This window comes from Rutilus rutilus (assembly GCF_951802725.1).
Source record: "Rutilus rutilus genome assembly, chromosome: 8".
In the NCBI taxonomy this organism is placed as follows: Eukaryota; Metazoa; Chordata; class Actinopteri; order Cypriniformes; family Leuciscidae; genus Rutilus; species Rutilus rutilus.
The window spans coordinates 33,006,070-33,021,382 of record NC_140222.1 but is presented as its reverse complement, the minus strand read 5'-3'; the positions used below and the strand labels follow the sequence as shown (position 1 = coordinate 33,021,382).

Sequence of the window (15,313 nt, the reverse complement as noted above, 5' to 3'; positions counted from 1 at the left end):
ACCCTGTACTACTGGGGTATATAATACCTGGAGAAAGCTATACGGTTGCATTCCCATTCCTGATTGGCTGCCTCAAGACTCCCAGGAAGTATATGACATGAAATCTGTGTGAAAATATATATATATATATATATATATACTTTAGGTCTAGATGTTGTATTCATGACATCTTCCAGCTGGGGCTAACGGGTCATGCTAACCAGCCAAAACCTTGACCTTCCTGCATTTCAGCCATATGGCCTCAAACAAGCAAACAATGATCCCTATCTGCCCCCGACATCAGGATCCATGGAGATGGGGCAAAATTCAGAATATGCACTTGACAAATATGGCCGTCTGGAAGTGTGGGGTGGGAGTTTCTGAGGCAGAGCGTTTACGTCTTTTGTTTAATAGAAAGAGGAAAAAATGCTCATTGAAGGGCTGCCAGAATCCGCCACACAATGCTGCAAAGTAAACGTCTTGCCATCATTTAAAGGATCTTTTTCCCCTCTTACAAGCACAGTTTCAAAGAAACTTTAAAGAAAAGACCCATTAGGCCCTTAAAGACAAATGCCAGAAATAAGGCGTTCAAACTTGATATCTGGGAAAGATCAGATCTTGCTGCAAACACGAACTGGAATTTTGCTCCAACTCTCCAATGATTCATTAACTGATTCACTGGAAAAATCCAACATGGATGTTGTGGATTTTAAGTGAAGAAACAATGTTTTAGTCTTTTTATCACATAAAACTATCACATGACTTCACAAGACTTATAACATAGAGCACTTGCCGTATGGACCACTTGTTTTTGTGTTAATTTTTTGACGCTTCAAAGCTTTAGTCCACATTTATTGTAATTGGATGGAAAAGAGGAACACAAAAAAAGATATTTTGACGAATGATTCAACTCTTTTTGTCTATTTAATGAAAGTCAATGGGGTCCAAAACAACACGGCACAGCATTGACTTTCATTGTATGGACAAATAACACTGAGCCAGTCTGTGTTCCACAAGAAGAAAGTAAGACATACCGGTTTGGGTATGGGTATATCATTTTTGAGTGTGGCAAAATTTCAGATGAGTGCATTAAACATTAAAACAGTGTAAATGCAGCCCAAGAAGTCTGAACAAATTTTCCTTTGGCTCACACACGTTTGTGACTCAAAGGAGTAATAAAGAAGCGAGAAAGTAGACTGAACTTAGACAGAAGTGTTCTCTCTTTGTTCAGGGCTGATCCTTGTAAACCTGGACTGGCTGAAGCGATTAGACCTGGTCTATAGGGGGTCTCTCATGCAGACTTGACAGGAACCAGCTGAGACTCCAGGAGAAGTGTTAAACTGATAACTACCCCCAACACAAGACCCCCCAGCATTCACTGTTGACACAGGATGGACTTTCCCTTATCTCCTCTGCATCTGATATCTACTTTAAACACTGGATATACCGGAAGCATTCCAGTTCTTTTTCCTCGTTCACTTGAGCTAACATTCGTGGCGCTTTTGGTATTTCATTTCCTCGCCTTGTTTTTAGAGCAAAACCTACTGTAGTACACCGTAAAAAGTGAAAACGTACCTTGAGGAGCAATTTTTACACTTAAAAACTTATTTTATTGCTGTAACCCAACGCAATCTGGTGGATTCAGTCGTACTAAATTATATTTCAACAAGAATAAAACCAGTACATTTAGATGTTACCAAATAAAGAGCTTTTGTTTAGATTACCTGAAACTTGACTTATTTTTGCAGACTTGCCATTGTGTCATTTTATTGAAATTTTTATTTAATTTCTTTTTTGCTATTTTGCAGCATTATATAATAAAATATTTAAATATATGGTAAATGTATAATTATAATATTGTATATACTACTATTTTATATTATATATACAGAATATATATATATATATATAAACAATATAATATACAACATATTAACAAATACATACAAAAAATATATATATACACAATTATAGATATAAAATCTTTATTACAAAAATTACACACACAAAAAACACTATTGAAGTAGCATTTGTTTCCGGTGACTGCGTTGCCACAAGTTGCCATCAAACAGACTGAACGGTTGAGCGGTTTGTTTAAAAAGTCTGATAGAGAGTGATTGTTTTTTATTTGCCGTGCAGCCGCAGAGACCAGCAGAGGGAAGCCTTTCATCCCTTTAATGTGTTCCCTCTTTTCAAAGATGACAAAAGTTGTCCTCTGATTCCTAACAAACATCTCAGCTTCTCAGTTTGGAACATAATAAACCCTGCATGCGTTAGGAGCGAGTCTCTCAGGACAGATGTGAGCGCTAGCACGGATCAGACCTCCGGCTCTGCTTTGCTGGGGTTGAGTGCTACGACACACCTGCTGCTTCTAGATGCCTATCGACCAGTGGATACTGAGTCTGATGACTGGAGTTTGAGTATGGCTCGTATGTGCAAATGTATGGGTTTGTGTTTCTTTGACTTCTTCCCTTTTTTGTAAGGTTTGTGTGTTTAGTATATTTGTATTAACTGTAATCACGAATGGATGTAAATAATCTCCTTATGGAATCTTGGACCAACAAAAGTCCATCATCACATTCATTAAAGTTTGTACTAGATGGAAATCAATACCGTAACATCAAAAGAAACAACTTGAACAGAAGAGAGAAGGAAACCTACTATACCACCAAAAATGTTTAAAACGCAGTCATTTTTATCATGTTACCATAAAGGGCCAATCATAAATAGCCAACTGTGATTAACAGTAAGCATTTTTTTTATGCTGAAAATAGCTTTTAGGTTTCATTTGGTAAAGATCTGGGTAAATGCATCCAAGTACATAGCCATTATTTAATATATTGAATTAATATTGTTAATGAATTAAATGTACAACATATAAACAAACAAATATATTCACAACAATGTATTAGTTATTATAATTACATATTTTTTTTCACTGTTGTAGTAGCTGTTAGTTTCCAGTTCCAATCAAAAAGACTAAACGGTTTGTTTAAAAATGTCTGACAGGGAGTGATTTTATATTACATTTTTATAGTCCATCATTTTTTATAAATTTTACAATTGTTAACTTATCTCATATAATTTCATAAAAATATGTCTTACATTTTGGTTAACCGCCAATAAATTAACCCATATAAATTAGGGTACGACAACGATGTACTAAAAACTGAAAAGTTTTTACTTTGTGTTTTTCAGATACAGACGACAACATTGTCAAAACGTTCCGGATCAGTGAAAACGATTAAAAACGCTTTATTATTCATGCTAGACCAGTAGAAGTCACTTTGTAAAGAAACGCTACGCACCTATTGATTGAACACGTAATACACATGCGCATGATGTCACTCTTTTCACAAATTTGCGTTTTTGTAGTTTACACTGATACGAAAACGGTACCGGTTTCAAAAACTTGCACTGAAACCCATTTTCAAACATTTACGTTTTCATGCCTCCAAAGAGCCGTTGTCGTGTAAATGAACGGCCAAAACGCATAAAAAGTTTTTAGTTAAAAATGGTGTTGTGGCCCCTCAGTTGCTAAATTATTAGTCATGAATTAATAATAAAACTTTTTTTTTTTACTAAAATGGTACCTTTGGGGTAAGTTGTGCCAGATACATTGGGGTAAGTTGCGCCAGTGCCATCAACTAACAGTGATATTATTTACAGCATTTAGAGGCAAATCTCACTATTACAAATAATCTTTCAGTAACAAATACCAATTCAAAGTGGGGGGGAAATTCGCGACATTTATATATTTTGAATATTAAAAACAATTCCTAGATAGTTTAAGATAAAATAAATTATATGCATTGTGCATTACTAAACTGTTGTTTCTCATTTATGCAAATTGTGCATGTATTCCCCAACAATTAAACTTAAACCCATTTTCTTTCAATCCCCATTGCCTAGAGAAAATAGGTAAAAAGTGGCACAACTTACCCCCACTCTCACCTATTGTAATTTTCTGCTCCAGTGAAATGTAAATAAACACAAATATAAAGTGATTTATTTACTGTCCTGCGTCATGCATTCGTCTTCGGTTGTCCGTCAGCTCTTCGTGAGAACAAAGTGAAGGAAAACGTTTCTCTGAAACACGAAACCTGAGGATGTGAAACGTGCCCTCTGCCCCCTAAAGTGATACAAGTTGCAGAGTTGTCACTTAGGTCAGTAGTGATGTTCAGTAATCTTTTCAACATCCTCCTGCTCACTTGCACTTTAAAAAAGGCCAAGGGTTGAGATCAACAATGTGAACATTAACGCAGGATTTACTAATATCACTGGACGCCCCAAAGCCAGAAAAAACAACAAAGTCAAAAAAAGTTCATTTTAAAGCTGAAAATCCGAGCGTTTGATCTCAGATCAAAAGGGATCACTAAAATACTCCAAGTGTACATTTAAACAACAAAGAAAATACTTCTGTTGTTTAACAGGGATGATTGTTTTTCCACCTGCAATATTGTTTGTTATACGTGCCAAACGTCACTCCTGTGACTAAATATTACGAACTGCGAGACGTTTGAAGTGCCACTGAAACATAACAGACTCTCGATGACCTCAAAACATATAATTAATGTTAAGTTTGTATACCACTCCTTTTCACATGCCTGTTGTTTGCACCTCGGCTGACCGCTTGATAACTATCAACACCCTCTAAAGTTTACGGGCTGTTAAGGGGGTTTGGTCTCTCAGCGTGAGGGTCTGAATGCAGCCTATTAAAAGTGTAACACAGTGTCTCCACTGACTGTGTTTGAAAGGTACTTCACCAGCCACTGTTTTATGGAGACGGACACTCGCATGCCCTTGCTTTGGTCTGTGCTTGTTTTTTTTTTTGTTTTTTTTGCATTGTTGCAAAGGCCTGTTCAACTGGACAAGAACATTGTTGTTTAGTCAATCAATGCATTCAAATATGCTGCGTCAGGACGTGTCACGCTAGTGATAGTGATCGTGAAAAATGGCATGACACGTCTTAACGCCCCATATTTGAATGAAAACAAATGCAAATTAATTTCTTAAGAGCTTTGGCAGAGCAAATGATAACAGTTTTGGTCTGTTAATTACACAAAGGTATCGTAATGGCTTCAGAGAAGTTGAAAAAGTAATAAATATATATTAAATAAAAAAGTTATAATTTTTATATCATATAATTTCTTTAAAATATTCTTACATGTTGGTTAACTGCCGATAAATATTTGGCAGATTAGTCACAAATTATTAATGATTTGGGGTAAGATGTGCCAGCTGCTTTGGGGTAAGTTGTGCCAGTGGCAATAGAATTTACATTACAAATATTATTTCTAGAACAAATACAATTACAAAATGCAGAAAATTCTTTCCCAACATTTAAATATTCTGAATATAAAATACTTTTCCTTGATAGTTTAAGAGAAAAAATAAAACGCTGCAAAATAAAATGTTTTAATGTAATGGTAAAGTCAATGCAATTCCCCATGGCTTTTATCTTTTGACCCAAAAAATATATATTACTGTAACACTTGTTTGGCAGCTTTTCCTTCACATTTCTTTAATTATAATTGACTACAAAACTAATTTACAGCATTTAAGCATAAGCTTTTAGGTCCTCACAAAAAGTGTGGATTCAAACTTTTGTCTGTATATACGTTCAGATACACCCGAATCATATAGAATCCTAAAAATGGAGGGAATCTGCTGGTAAACTGAGAGCCAGGAAATACAGCAGCGCCAGTTAAGTGAAAGTCGACTACCAGAAAAACATGACATGAAACAAACAATAACAAATTGAAGCATTGAGAAACAACAATACTGAGATAACAGCAGGGACTCTGCTTTCTCCGCTCCTCTGAGAAGAGAAAAAAGATGCAGAGGAAGATAGAAACAAGAGAGAGAGTCTGAGTCAGACTGTCACTATTGAATCTTTGCCAGAACATTTTCGGACCGTCACTGGAGAAGGTGGCAGTCGGAGGACAGGGTCCAGCCCCCCTCCCTCCTTCATCCCCTCCTCCTGAGAAAAGGGGGGTGTTTCCCTCTGGTCCTCAGTCTTAACACTTCGCAGAGCTCTGAGACGCCACACTGAGCTCTGGAAGCTAGCTGTGACGGACAAAAGCCACACACACACACACACTTGGCATGGATAGCAAAGTTCTAGCGCTGGTGGCCCTGCTGACGCTCGCCATATGGAGCCCAGAGACTGACGGTAAGTGGGTTACGACTAACATTTACAGCATTTAAGTTTTCAGATGATGCTTTGAGTTGCAATTCAGTTAACTATAAATAACAATACATTGTAAAATAAAGTTTCTGTCTTACATTTTTAAGTACAATCAACTTGGATGTTTAATTCATTTCAGCTTAATTTACATTTTACTGACTTTAAAAAATGAGTTGAATCTTGTTTAACATAAAAAAGTTGAAAATTGCTTAACTAATTTTGACGAGTTTAAGCAATGTAAAAACATATGTTGTCGTAACTTATTGATCATATAATTTTTTTAAGTGTCGCAAGACGGATTCTGGTGTATCATCCTGGGCATCTTACACTAAAATAAAATAAAAATAAAACTTTTGTATTTTGAATAACACATTTATAATAAATGAAATTAGTGTATTCATTATAAATGTAATAAAATAATATATTGTAATGTAACAAAATAAATATGTTCAAAATTACTAAAAATGTATTTTGTTATTTTGAAAAATACATTTATAATGTGTAATATTAATTCATTTTAAATTCATCACTCAAAATAAAATATATACTAAACAAAAACAAAGCAAAGCTAAACTAAAAACTAAACAAAAACAAAGCTAAACTAAAAACTAAACAAAAACAAAGCTTAACTAAAAACTAAACAAAAACAAAGCTAAACTAAACACTAAACAAATACAAAGCAAACTAAAAAGTAAACAAAAACAAAGCAAAACTAAACTAAAATAAACTAAGCAAAACAAAAAACAAAACAAAAACTCATTGCTTTCCTATTAAACACTGAAGAAAATGGTGTAGGATTTACTTTGAAACAATTTTCAATAGTTTGAGAAATTGCTTGTAAAATTCACAATAATTACAAAGAAACGGCAAGTAACATTTAATAAAACAGGAATTATCTTAAATATTTAAGTAGAAACCCTGAAATAGTATTTTCTTGCAAAACATACTCCAATAATCTTTGTTTTATTTACAACTTCGTAAAAGTTTTTACAGTGTATGTTCTGCTGAAATGTTTTATTACTTGAGTCATAAATTGCAGAACTGCTGTATTAAGTTTTCCAGAATAGTGACTGTTTTCAGTTAATGATCATTAAGGAGTTAACGGTCATTAAGAGGTTCCATTAATATCACCTTGCAGCTGGTAAATGCCCTGCATAAATTAGCATATATGTCTTCACTATAGCTGTACATGTCTTTACATGTTAGCTGGCCTGATCTAAAAGGCCAGGAGGTTTCGGTGAGATGTTTAACCAGCTGAAGTCTGGCTTTGTTGTTTCTGCTGTGCAAAAAAACAAACAAAAAAACCTAGCACTGTTTACTTATTCGCAAGCTCTATTAATTACTGTCTAATTAGGGAATAGTAAGCAAAAAGTTCCTGCGCTGTTCACTTGGCGCAGTGTTTAGTCAAGGCTTAATGGGCCGGTGTTTAACATGATAAAGGGAACAGAGAGTGTCGGAAATATCTGTGGGAATTCAGAGTTTGACTTGCCTCATAACCGGGTCCGTTTCGGCAAAGTGCAAAGGGAAACCAGGGAGATGTGAAACCATTCAGAGAATGTTCTTCAACAGATTCATTTAATGCACAAATTCAGGACTAAACCTGGAGTGGCATAGTGTGATTATGGGATTGTGCCGTATTTAATGTTGAGGACCCTCAGAAAGGCTCCTGATGAAAAACGTGGCGAGTGAAAAGCCAGGCCGGCCCCTGTGTGAATGGACGAGGGCCACTAGAATGCAGACTAATCTCTTTTTAATGATCAGGGTTTGTTAATGGACGCAGGTGATCGGACACTTTCAGAAGATGCTTTCGAGAGTTCAGTGATTTGAGTTGTACTGTATTGCATTAACAGGAACTATGGATTGCTTTAGTTGGGAATTAAGATTCTAATATGTGATTTCATTGCGTCTTTGTAAGTTCTGAATACAAAAGTTTTGTCAAGTAATTTTAAAGGTTCAGATCAGCTAGAAACAGCTGTTTATCCATCTTGTTATTGTATGCACTTTGTGATAATCTGTTGCCATGTAAAAAAAAAAAAAAAAAATTATTGGGTATTTATTATCATTTTTTACATTGGACACAAATCAGTACATTAAATTTTTTAATTGAAAACAAGATTTGTTTTAAACTATATTTCCATGAATTAATGAAAATAATATGAAGAGAAGCAAGGAATTATCTTAAGTATTTTAAATATTTTAAAATGTGTTTCTAATATAATATCTGTATTTTGAAGATCTTATACACTACCATTGAAACATTTGGGATTTTTTTTACGTTATTGAAATAAGTCTCTTCTGCTGCATTTGATGATCAAGAAATACAGTAAAAACAGTAAAATTGTGAAATATTATTATCATTTAAAATATTGTTTTTCTATTTGAATATATTTCAAAATGCAATTTATTCCTGTGATGCAAAGCTGAGTTTTCAGCATCATTACTCCAGTCTTCAGTGTCACATGATCCTTCAGAAATCAGTCTAATATTTAATGTCCAAGAAACATTTATGATTATTATCAATGTTGAAACTGTTGAGGAAACAGTGAAACATTTTGTCTCAAGTTTCCTTAATGAATAGAAAATTCAAAAGAACAGCATTTATTTAAAACAGAAATATTATGTAACATTATGAATGTCTTTACTGTCACTTTTGATCAATTTAATGCATCCTTGCTGAATAAAAGTATTAATTTCTTTTCTTTTTTTAAACATACCGACCCCAAACCTTTGAATTAATTAATGAAAGTGTATTGATTTATCACTTCAATACAAACTGTATACAAACACACTTTCTGTTCTGATCCCGTCACAGCTAAACCCATCAGTCTGGTGGAGAGATGTTGGTGCCGGTCCACTCTCAACACCGTCCCGCAGAGGAGCATCCGTGAGATTAAGTTCCTCCACACGCCCAGCTGCCCCTTCCAAGTCATGTGAGTCCACATCCCACGGCCGTCTATCGCACAACAGCAAAACTCTACCACATTTTTCATGCTTTCCACGGCTACATTAAAGTGCACCAACGATAGTCCTTTTAAGAGCGCCAGAAATAGCTCTTAAAGTTGCAAATTTCCACAAACCATGTGGGAAAGAAGCAATGTGTCCTGTTATTCAGTAACAGAGCAACAAAAAAGGACCAAATGAGAAAATTTGAGAGAGTGATTTTGTCCTTATGAGCGTTCAGGTTTTCATGACACAATAATTGTTAAGGGTCAAAATGATTAGCTTTGTGTTACGGGTGACCTTGTCCTTTTCATTTTACCAGCATTTGGTATTACTTCAGTGGTCTGGAATGTATTAAACCAAATCATTTGTACCCCGTCAGCAGCCGAAAAGCCAAAGCGCTACAGGGGATCAAGGTTACAGGGGTTACGGAGGTTAGCATGTAGCCAAGGGTCATTTGGGGAACAAACTTTGGCCGGAGGAAATCACCTTTAATCTGCCACCTTCCACACATCTTGTTTAGAAATCCTTTCGGATTCATTGGCCTAGCCCTAGATGAAAGACAGCCACCTACCCTTTCCCCCCTAGACACGCACATCACTCATTTTGTTGTTAGCATTAGCTAGCTGTGAGGTAATTACTACCTGCTGGCTCGGTCCCAGACCACCGACAAGCTCGCGCAAAAGATCGTTTAGACTAGCTAGATTAACTCAGAGCCCTAATCACAAACAAACAAACAAATAAAAGCAAACTCTCTCAAGATAAACTCAATGGAAGACATCCCGCCGGAAAAACAAACAGGGGGTAGCATTACACTTTTAGTTAGCTTACTGATAGGGAGGTTGATTGGGAGGATTCGTGTGTAGAATTGGGGTTAAGCGGATCTTTTATCTGAGCCGACAGGCTCCATTTGTCTAGACAGATTGAGAGATCCGTGTGTGTGTGAGGTGTAAGCAATACGAATAAGAGCCATTTGAATGGCAACGTGAGCCGCTAACTCTCAAACACAACCTTTTGCCACTGAGGTGCGAAGTCTGGGTGTCATTTGTGTTGTTTTCTCCATGTGTGGGTGAACGAAGCGTTTGAGGGGATTTTCCTGGCTGTGCCAAAGCAAATTTGGAGGTCAGATATCAATCCAAAAGATTTCTGCTCGAGTTATTTCAGACACTTTACTTTTTCTATTTGTCGTTAACCAACAAATTCTCCCAGCGAAAGTTTTTTTTTGCAAATATCAAGGTAAATATTGCTGTAGGCCTGTAGATAAATAGATAGATAGATAGATAGATAGATAGATAGATAGATAGATAGATAGATAGATAGATAGATAGATAGATAGATAGATAGATAGATAGATAGATAGATAGATAGATAGATAGATAGATAAAATGAAAATGTAAAAAACGTTGCTAGATTTATGATGTTAATAACTGGAAACATACCATCACAGTCTGTTTACTTCAAGAACAATACTTATTAAGATATTAATGTGTATGAATGTATCAGTGTATTGACAATTTCAGAGGAAATCAAATAATTTATGTTACTTTAGACAAACTATATGCACATGCACAATTCTGGGAATCTCAGTCAAAATCTTCAGAATCAAAAATTCCGAACTTCCAGACAGCACAACATTATCCTCACGGACCGAACCGCCTCTAATTCAATCCAGTTATCTGATGGAGTGCAGTGACTCCTGCCAGTACCGTAGAATAGAGGAGCTGAAATGTAGTCCATGACGGACAGCTGATACGATCTGATGAAACACACTGTAGAGCCGCAGAGGGAGAAAGGTACAGTCTCTCTTTTGCTCTCGTCCGAAACAAATCCCTTCTTTTCTCCCTCTCATTACCAGTGCCAAGCTGAAGAACAACAGAGAGGTCTGCATCAACCCCAAGACCAAATGGCTTCAGCAGTATCTAAAGAATGCCATTAACAAGTAAGAAGAAACTCTTTCTACACTTGAAAAAAAAAACAGTTCACTGGGAATCATGGGATAAGATACAGTCTGTTTCCTTATAGACTTAAAAACTTTGAATTAAAATGTAAACAAATCTACTGAAAAAAAAAAAAGATGTTTAAAACTTACACTACAAAATGTTTATTCTAAGGTGCCACGACACGGTTTTCAACAATACACTGAAAACTCTTTATGTGTTTTGGTCGTTCATGTGTTTTGAGGGCCTGAAAAAGCTAACTTTTGAAAACGGGTTTCAAAGTGCACATTTTTGAACACGATACCGTTATCGTCTCCGTGTAAGCTACAAAAACATGAACTTGTGAAAACGGTGTCGTCATGCGCACTTGTATTACGTGTTCAGTCAATAGGCTCGTAGTGTTTCTTTACAAAGTGACATCGCCATCTACTGGCCTGGCATGAATAATATAGCGTCTTTAGTCGTTTTTCGCGGATCCGCTTGAACCGGGATCGTTTTGACAACGTTCAGAGAAAAATGCAAAGGAAGCTTTTCTGTTTTTAGTACATCGTTGTTGTTTAAACGTACCCTTACTGATCTCAGTAATAAATGTAACAAAAAGTTACGTGTATACACTTTACATACAAAAAAGTATGTAAAGTGTAGACATAACATTACACATAACACTAGCTGCGTTTCCATTACCCTTCAAATTGCGCAAATTGAAAATGTGAATTTGAAAATACGTGGTGGTTTTTCAGCCAATTCGAAAAAGGAATATTTCGCAAAACTGCAAACAGTTTTTCCTCATTTAGAGATCACCTGGCGAGACACCTGGTCACCTCACACAGTTCATCTGTGAAATCGCGAACTATAACCTTACAGAAACATCTCATATGTTCCGCTCCCAAGTATTTCGTTACGTCTCATTCGATTAAAAATAATGGCTAGTGCAGTGGCTGCGATATACATAGACCTACCAACATTCGTTGCCATGATTTCTGGAATGACTTATCGCGCGGAAAAAAAAGTTTTAGCCACATAACATCGGTCAATGGAAACGGCGTCATTGCGCAATCTTTTTTAATCGACATTTAGGAAATATCGCAAAAGTTTTGCGCAAATCTGTAATGGAAACCAGGCTACTGATATATGTGATTTTTGGATGTTTTCAAAAACAAACATTTTCATGTACATAAAACTAGGGAGATTAGTTCTAATTTTCAAAACTGGAATAGCCATGACCTTTAAAACAATGCTTTACATAAGAAAACCTATCATTAAAAAGAAATAATGAAATGTATATGTTCTGATGTAATGTATGTAATCAACTGTATTCAATTTGCAGTGAGAAGGATTTACAGAATGTGTTAATTTACGCAATTTACTTTACATCAAAAGCAAATGTAAAGGTGGTGTAGCATTAAGTGTTTTAAAACCAATCTTAGCAGCAATTTACAAGTTGTTGTTCCTGACAATTAAATGGCATATGTGGAATGTTATTGGGTAATTTAAGATTATATAAATTACACGTTTACCAAAGTAGGTAATTAGGCTCCACCTCAGAGCCTTAAGCATTTAACCCCTGTTCATTGATCACACTAATTGTAGATTAATGATGAGGTAACAGGCAGAGCAGAGAGGTTTTACACCACTATAATCGGCCTCCTATTGTGCCACTGAGCCAAACTGAATGATACCATTAAAACATAAAAAGGGAGAAAAAAACACTATAGATGTGTTTATTATTATGGGTCAGTCTGGAGCAAAAAAAAAGCACAACTAATAATGATGACAAAAGCACATAGCAAAATTAGTAAAACTTAAAGTAAACCTGCAAATTTACAAATAAAAACCCATTCAAAAATATGAATAAGTGCTATATTAGTATTAAATAATAATAGAATAGCACTGATCTACTGTCTGCCTTCGAATTTATTACAATAAATCTAAAACTTAGTAATCTTTTTATTCCAAGTGACCAACTTGCAAAAGACTTTCAGAAGTACTGTATATGGAAAACAAACCAAGTGGTTGTTCTCTAATAATATGACTTTTCTTTCTCTTTCAGAATAAAGAAGTCAAAGAAGCGTTCAAAGTAAACACGCGAGGATGTGCTGGGAGGACCATGGTGCATCTCTGACCTCTAAAGAGGCGCACGTCCTCTTCCCTCGCTCTCTTAGATCACTCTTCCTCTTTCTGGACTGCTTGCACAAACAGCACTTCACCTAAACCAGCCTGCAGCTCACCAAAACACAACCAAACACCTTCATCCCGACGCACTGCTACTGCTGGCTGTGACTATTTACTGGTGCACGAGTGACTGAAGCGATTGAACGCGACCTTAAACGTGTGAATGTGAAGGCAAGAGAAATATTTACAGGTTTTCCGCAACTTAAAGGGCAGTAAAAATGAGAGTTAGTGGATTTGTGTCATAGGGATGTTTAGCCTTTAGGATAGTTTGGGATTAATAAGGGACGCAAGCAAGTGAAAAAGATGCAGAAAGTTAAAACTGCCCCTGTTCAAGCTTGCTTTAGCTGTAGTCTAGGTGTTTAAAAGCTCATCAGCACACATGAATGATCTAGCATGCTAACGCTAGCTCTGTTCCAAAACCTAATGAGCCGCCTACCTAGACACCCAATGTGAAAAACGACTAAATAAACTGCCTTTTATTAAATTTACGTCAATATCAGTTGTATTTCACAGTTGAAGCAATCCCAGAATGCATTGCGACAAGCTCAATTCAAAATCCAAGGCGGCGGACATGAAAAGCAATTCATAAATATACTCAAATTTCATTCAATACTAAATAAAAAGTTAAAAATTGACTATTGTTCCCTGTATTTCTATGCGTTTTTATTCTTAAAAATTGCGCAATTAGCTTAGCAACATGCTAACGCCAAACTGTTTGGAATCAGTTGTGAGCTTAACATTTTTGCGGAGTGTTTCAAATCAATCACTTACAAAGTTCCATAACAGTTTACACAACACCAATTTCAACTAAAAACGTCAAACATTTTATGCGTTTTGGCCGTTCATTTACACGACAACGCCGTTTTGAGGGCCTGAAAACGCAATCTTTTGAAAACGGGTTTCAAAGTGCACGTTTTTGAAAACGATACTGTGTAAACAACAAAAATGCGAATTTGTGAAAACATTTTCAGTCTATGGGCGTCTAGTGTTTCTTTACAAAGTGACATCGCCATCTACTGGCCTGGCATGAATAATACAGCGTTTTTAGTCGTTTTCACGGATCCGTGTGAACGGAGATCGTTTTGACAATGTTGTCGTCTCAATGCAAAGGAAAAACGTTTAGATTTTTAGTACATCGTTGTGTAAACCTACCCTTAGAAGATAGTAGGCAGTATGTGTTGTGCACTTAGCAGTGCACTTTGTAAGTAAGAGATAGCAAGGTTTTGGAACAGAGACACGTTTGGCACAGGGCTGCTACTACAGGAAACAGAATCATAGTTTCCTGCCTTCCTCTTCCTCTCTGCTACCTGTGTGTAGCAAATGCCATACACTGAAATTCAAGAAATATGCAGTTTAATATGTATAAAGCAGGTGTTGTTAATGCAATCACGCCATGGCAGCTTAAAACTTCTGCTCATGTGTATCGAGCGACATTCCGTGACTCAGGCCTTAATTAACAGCATTTGCATACAGATCTGCACTGTCGAGTGGCCTAAATGTGTGTCATACTGGTTGTGACTTGGATCCAACAAGAACAACCAACATGTAAATATTCTCCAGCACTAAATGGCTGTCAGTAAATGGGTTGAACAGGGACCAAAACTGAACCGCATAAATGCAAGCGATTTTTGTAGACTAAATTAATATTACTTTATGTATTCCATATGTATCGTGAATTGTTTTTAGCCACAAAATTAAGATATGACTGTGATTATGGTTTCCATGACATTAACACATTTATCTAACACACATTGTTTCTGATCATGTTTTGACTCAAATGCCCAATTGCTGTTTTTGAGCCACTTTAAAAATATAAGGAGTTTGTAATGTAATGATTTATTTTTGTATTTTGTATTGATCGATATGAATAAAAACACAACAGTACAATATGAAGGAATTTCTAGAGAGCATTGTATTACAGATCACACTTCCACAATTATTCACTTGTCCGAGTTACATGCTGTTTACAAGCTCGTTTAAATGAAACCTTTGAAAAGAAAATGTTATATCATATAATTTTTATATATTTTTTTATTTATTAATTGCCAACATATAAAACCATAAATTATTTGGCTAAAGATTAGCCATGGATTAC

General features: G+C 35.9%; 1 protein-coding gene across 1 annotated transcript; it reads left to right on the top strand.

Moving 5' to 3' along the window:
• The first annotated feature begins 5,998 nt into the window (after window positions 1-5,998).
• cxcl12b (chemokine (C-X-C motif) ligand 12b (stromal cell-derived factor 1)) lies at window positions 5,999-15,113 on the top strand. The gene is made up of 4 exons (XM_084416624.1): window positions 5,999-6,154; window positions 8,982-9,099; window positions 10,965-11,048; window positions 13,097-15,113. The coding sequence occupies exons 1-4, from the start codon at window positions 6,088-6,090 to the stop codon at window positions 13,125-13,127; spliced, it is 300 nt and encodes a 99-aa protein (XP_084272750.1). The 5' UTR covers window positions 5,999-6,087; the 3' UTR covers window positions 13,128-15,113.
• The last annotated feature ends 200 nt before the right edge of the window (window positions 15,114-15,313 follow it).

Bases quoted from the DNA above. Each gene is read 5' to 3' on its own strand.
- cxcl12b (XM_084416624.1), top strand. From the start codon at position 6,088: ATGGATAGCAAAGTTCTAGCGCTGGTGGCCCTGCTGACGCTCGCCATA. The intron at 6,155-8,981 runs GTAAGTGGGTTA...ATCCCGTCACAG, and splicing joins ATGGAGCCCAGAGACTGACG to CTAAACCCATCAGTCTGGTG. The intron at 9,100-10,964 runs GTGAGTCCACAT...TCTCATTACCAG, and splicing joins AGCTGCCCCTTCCAAGTCAT to TGCCAAGCTGAAGAACAACA.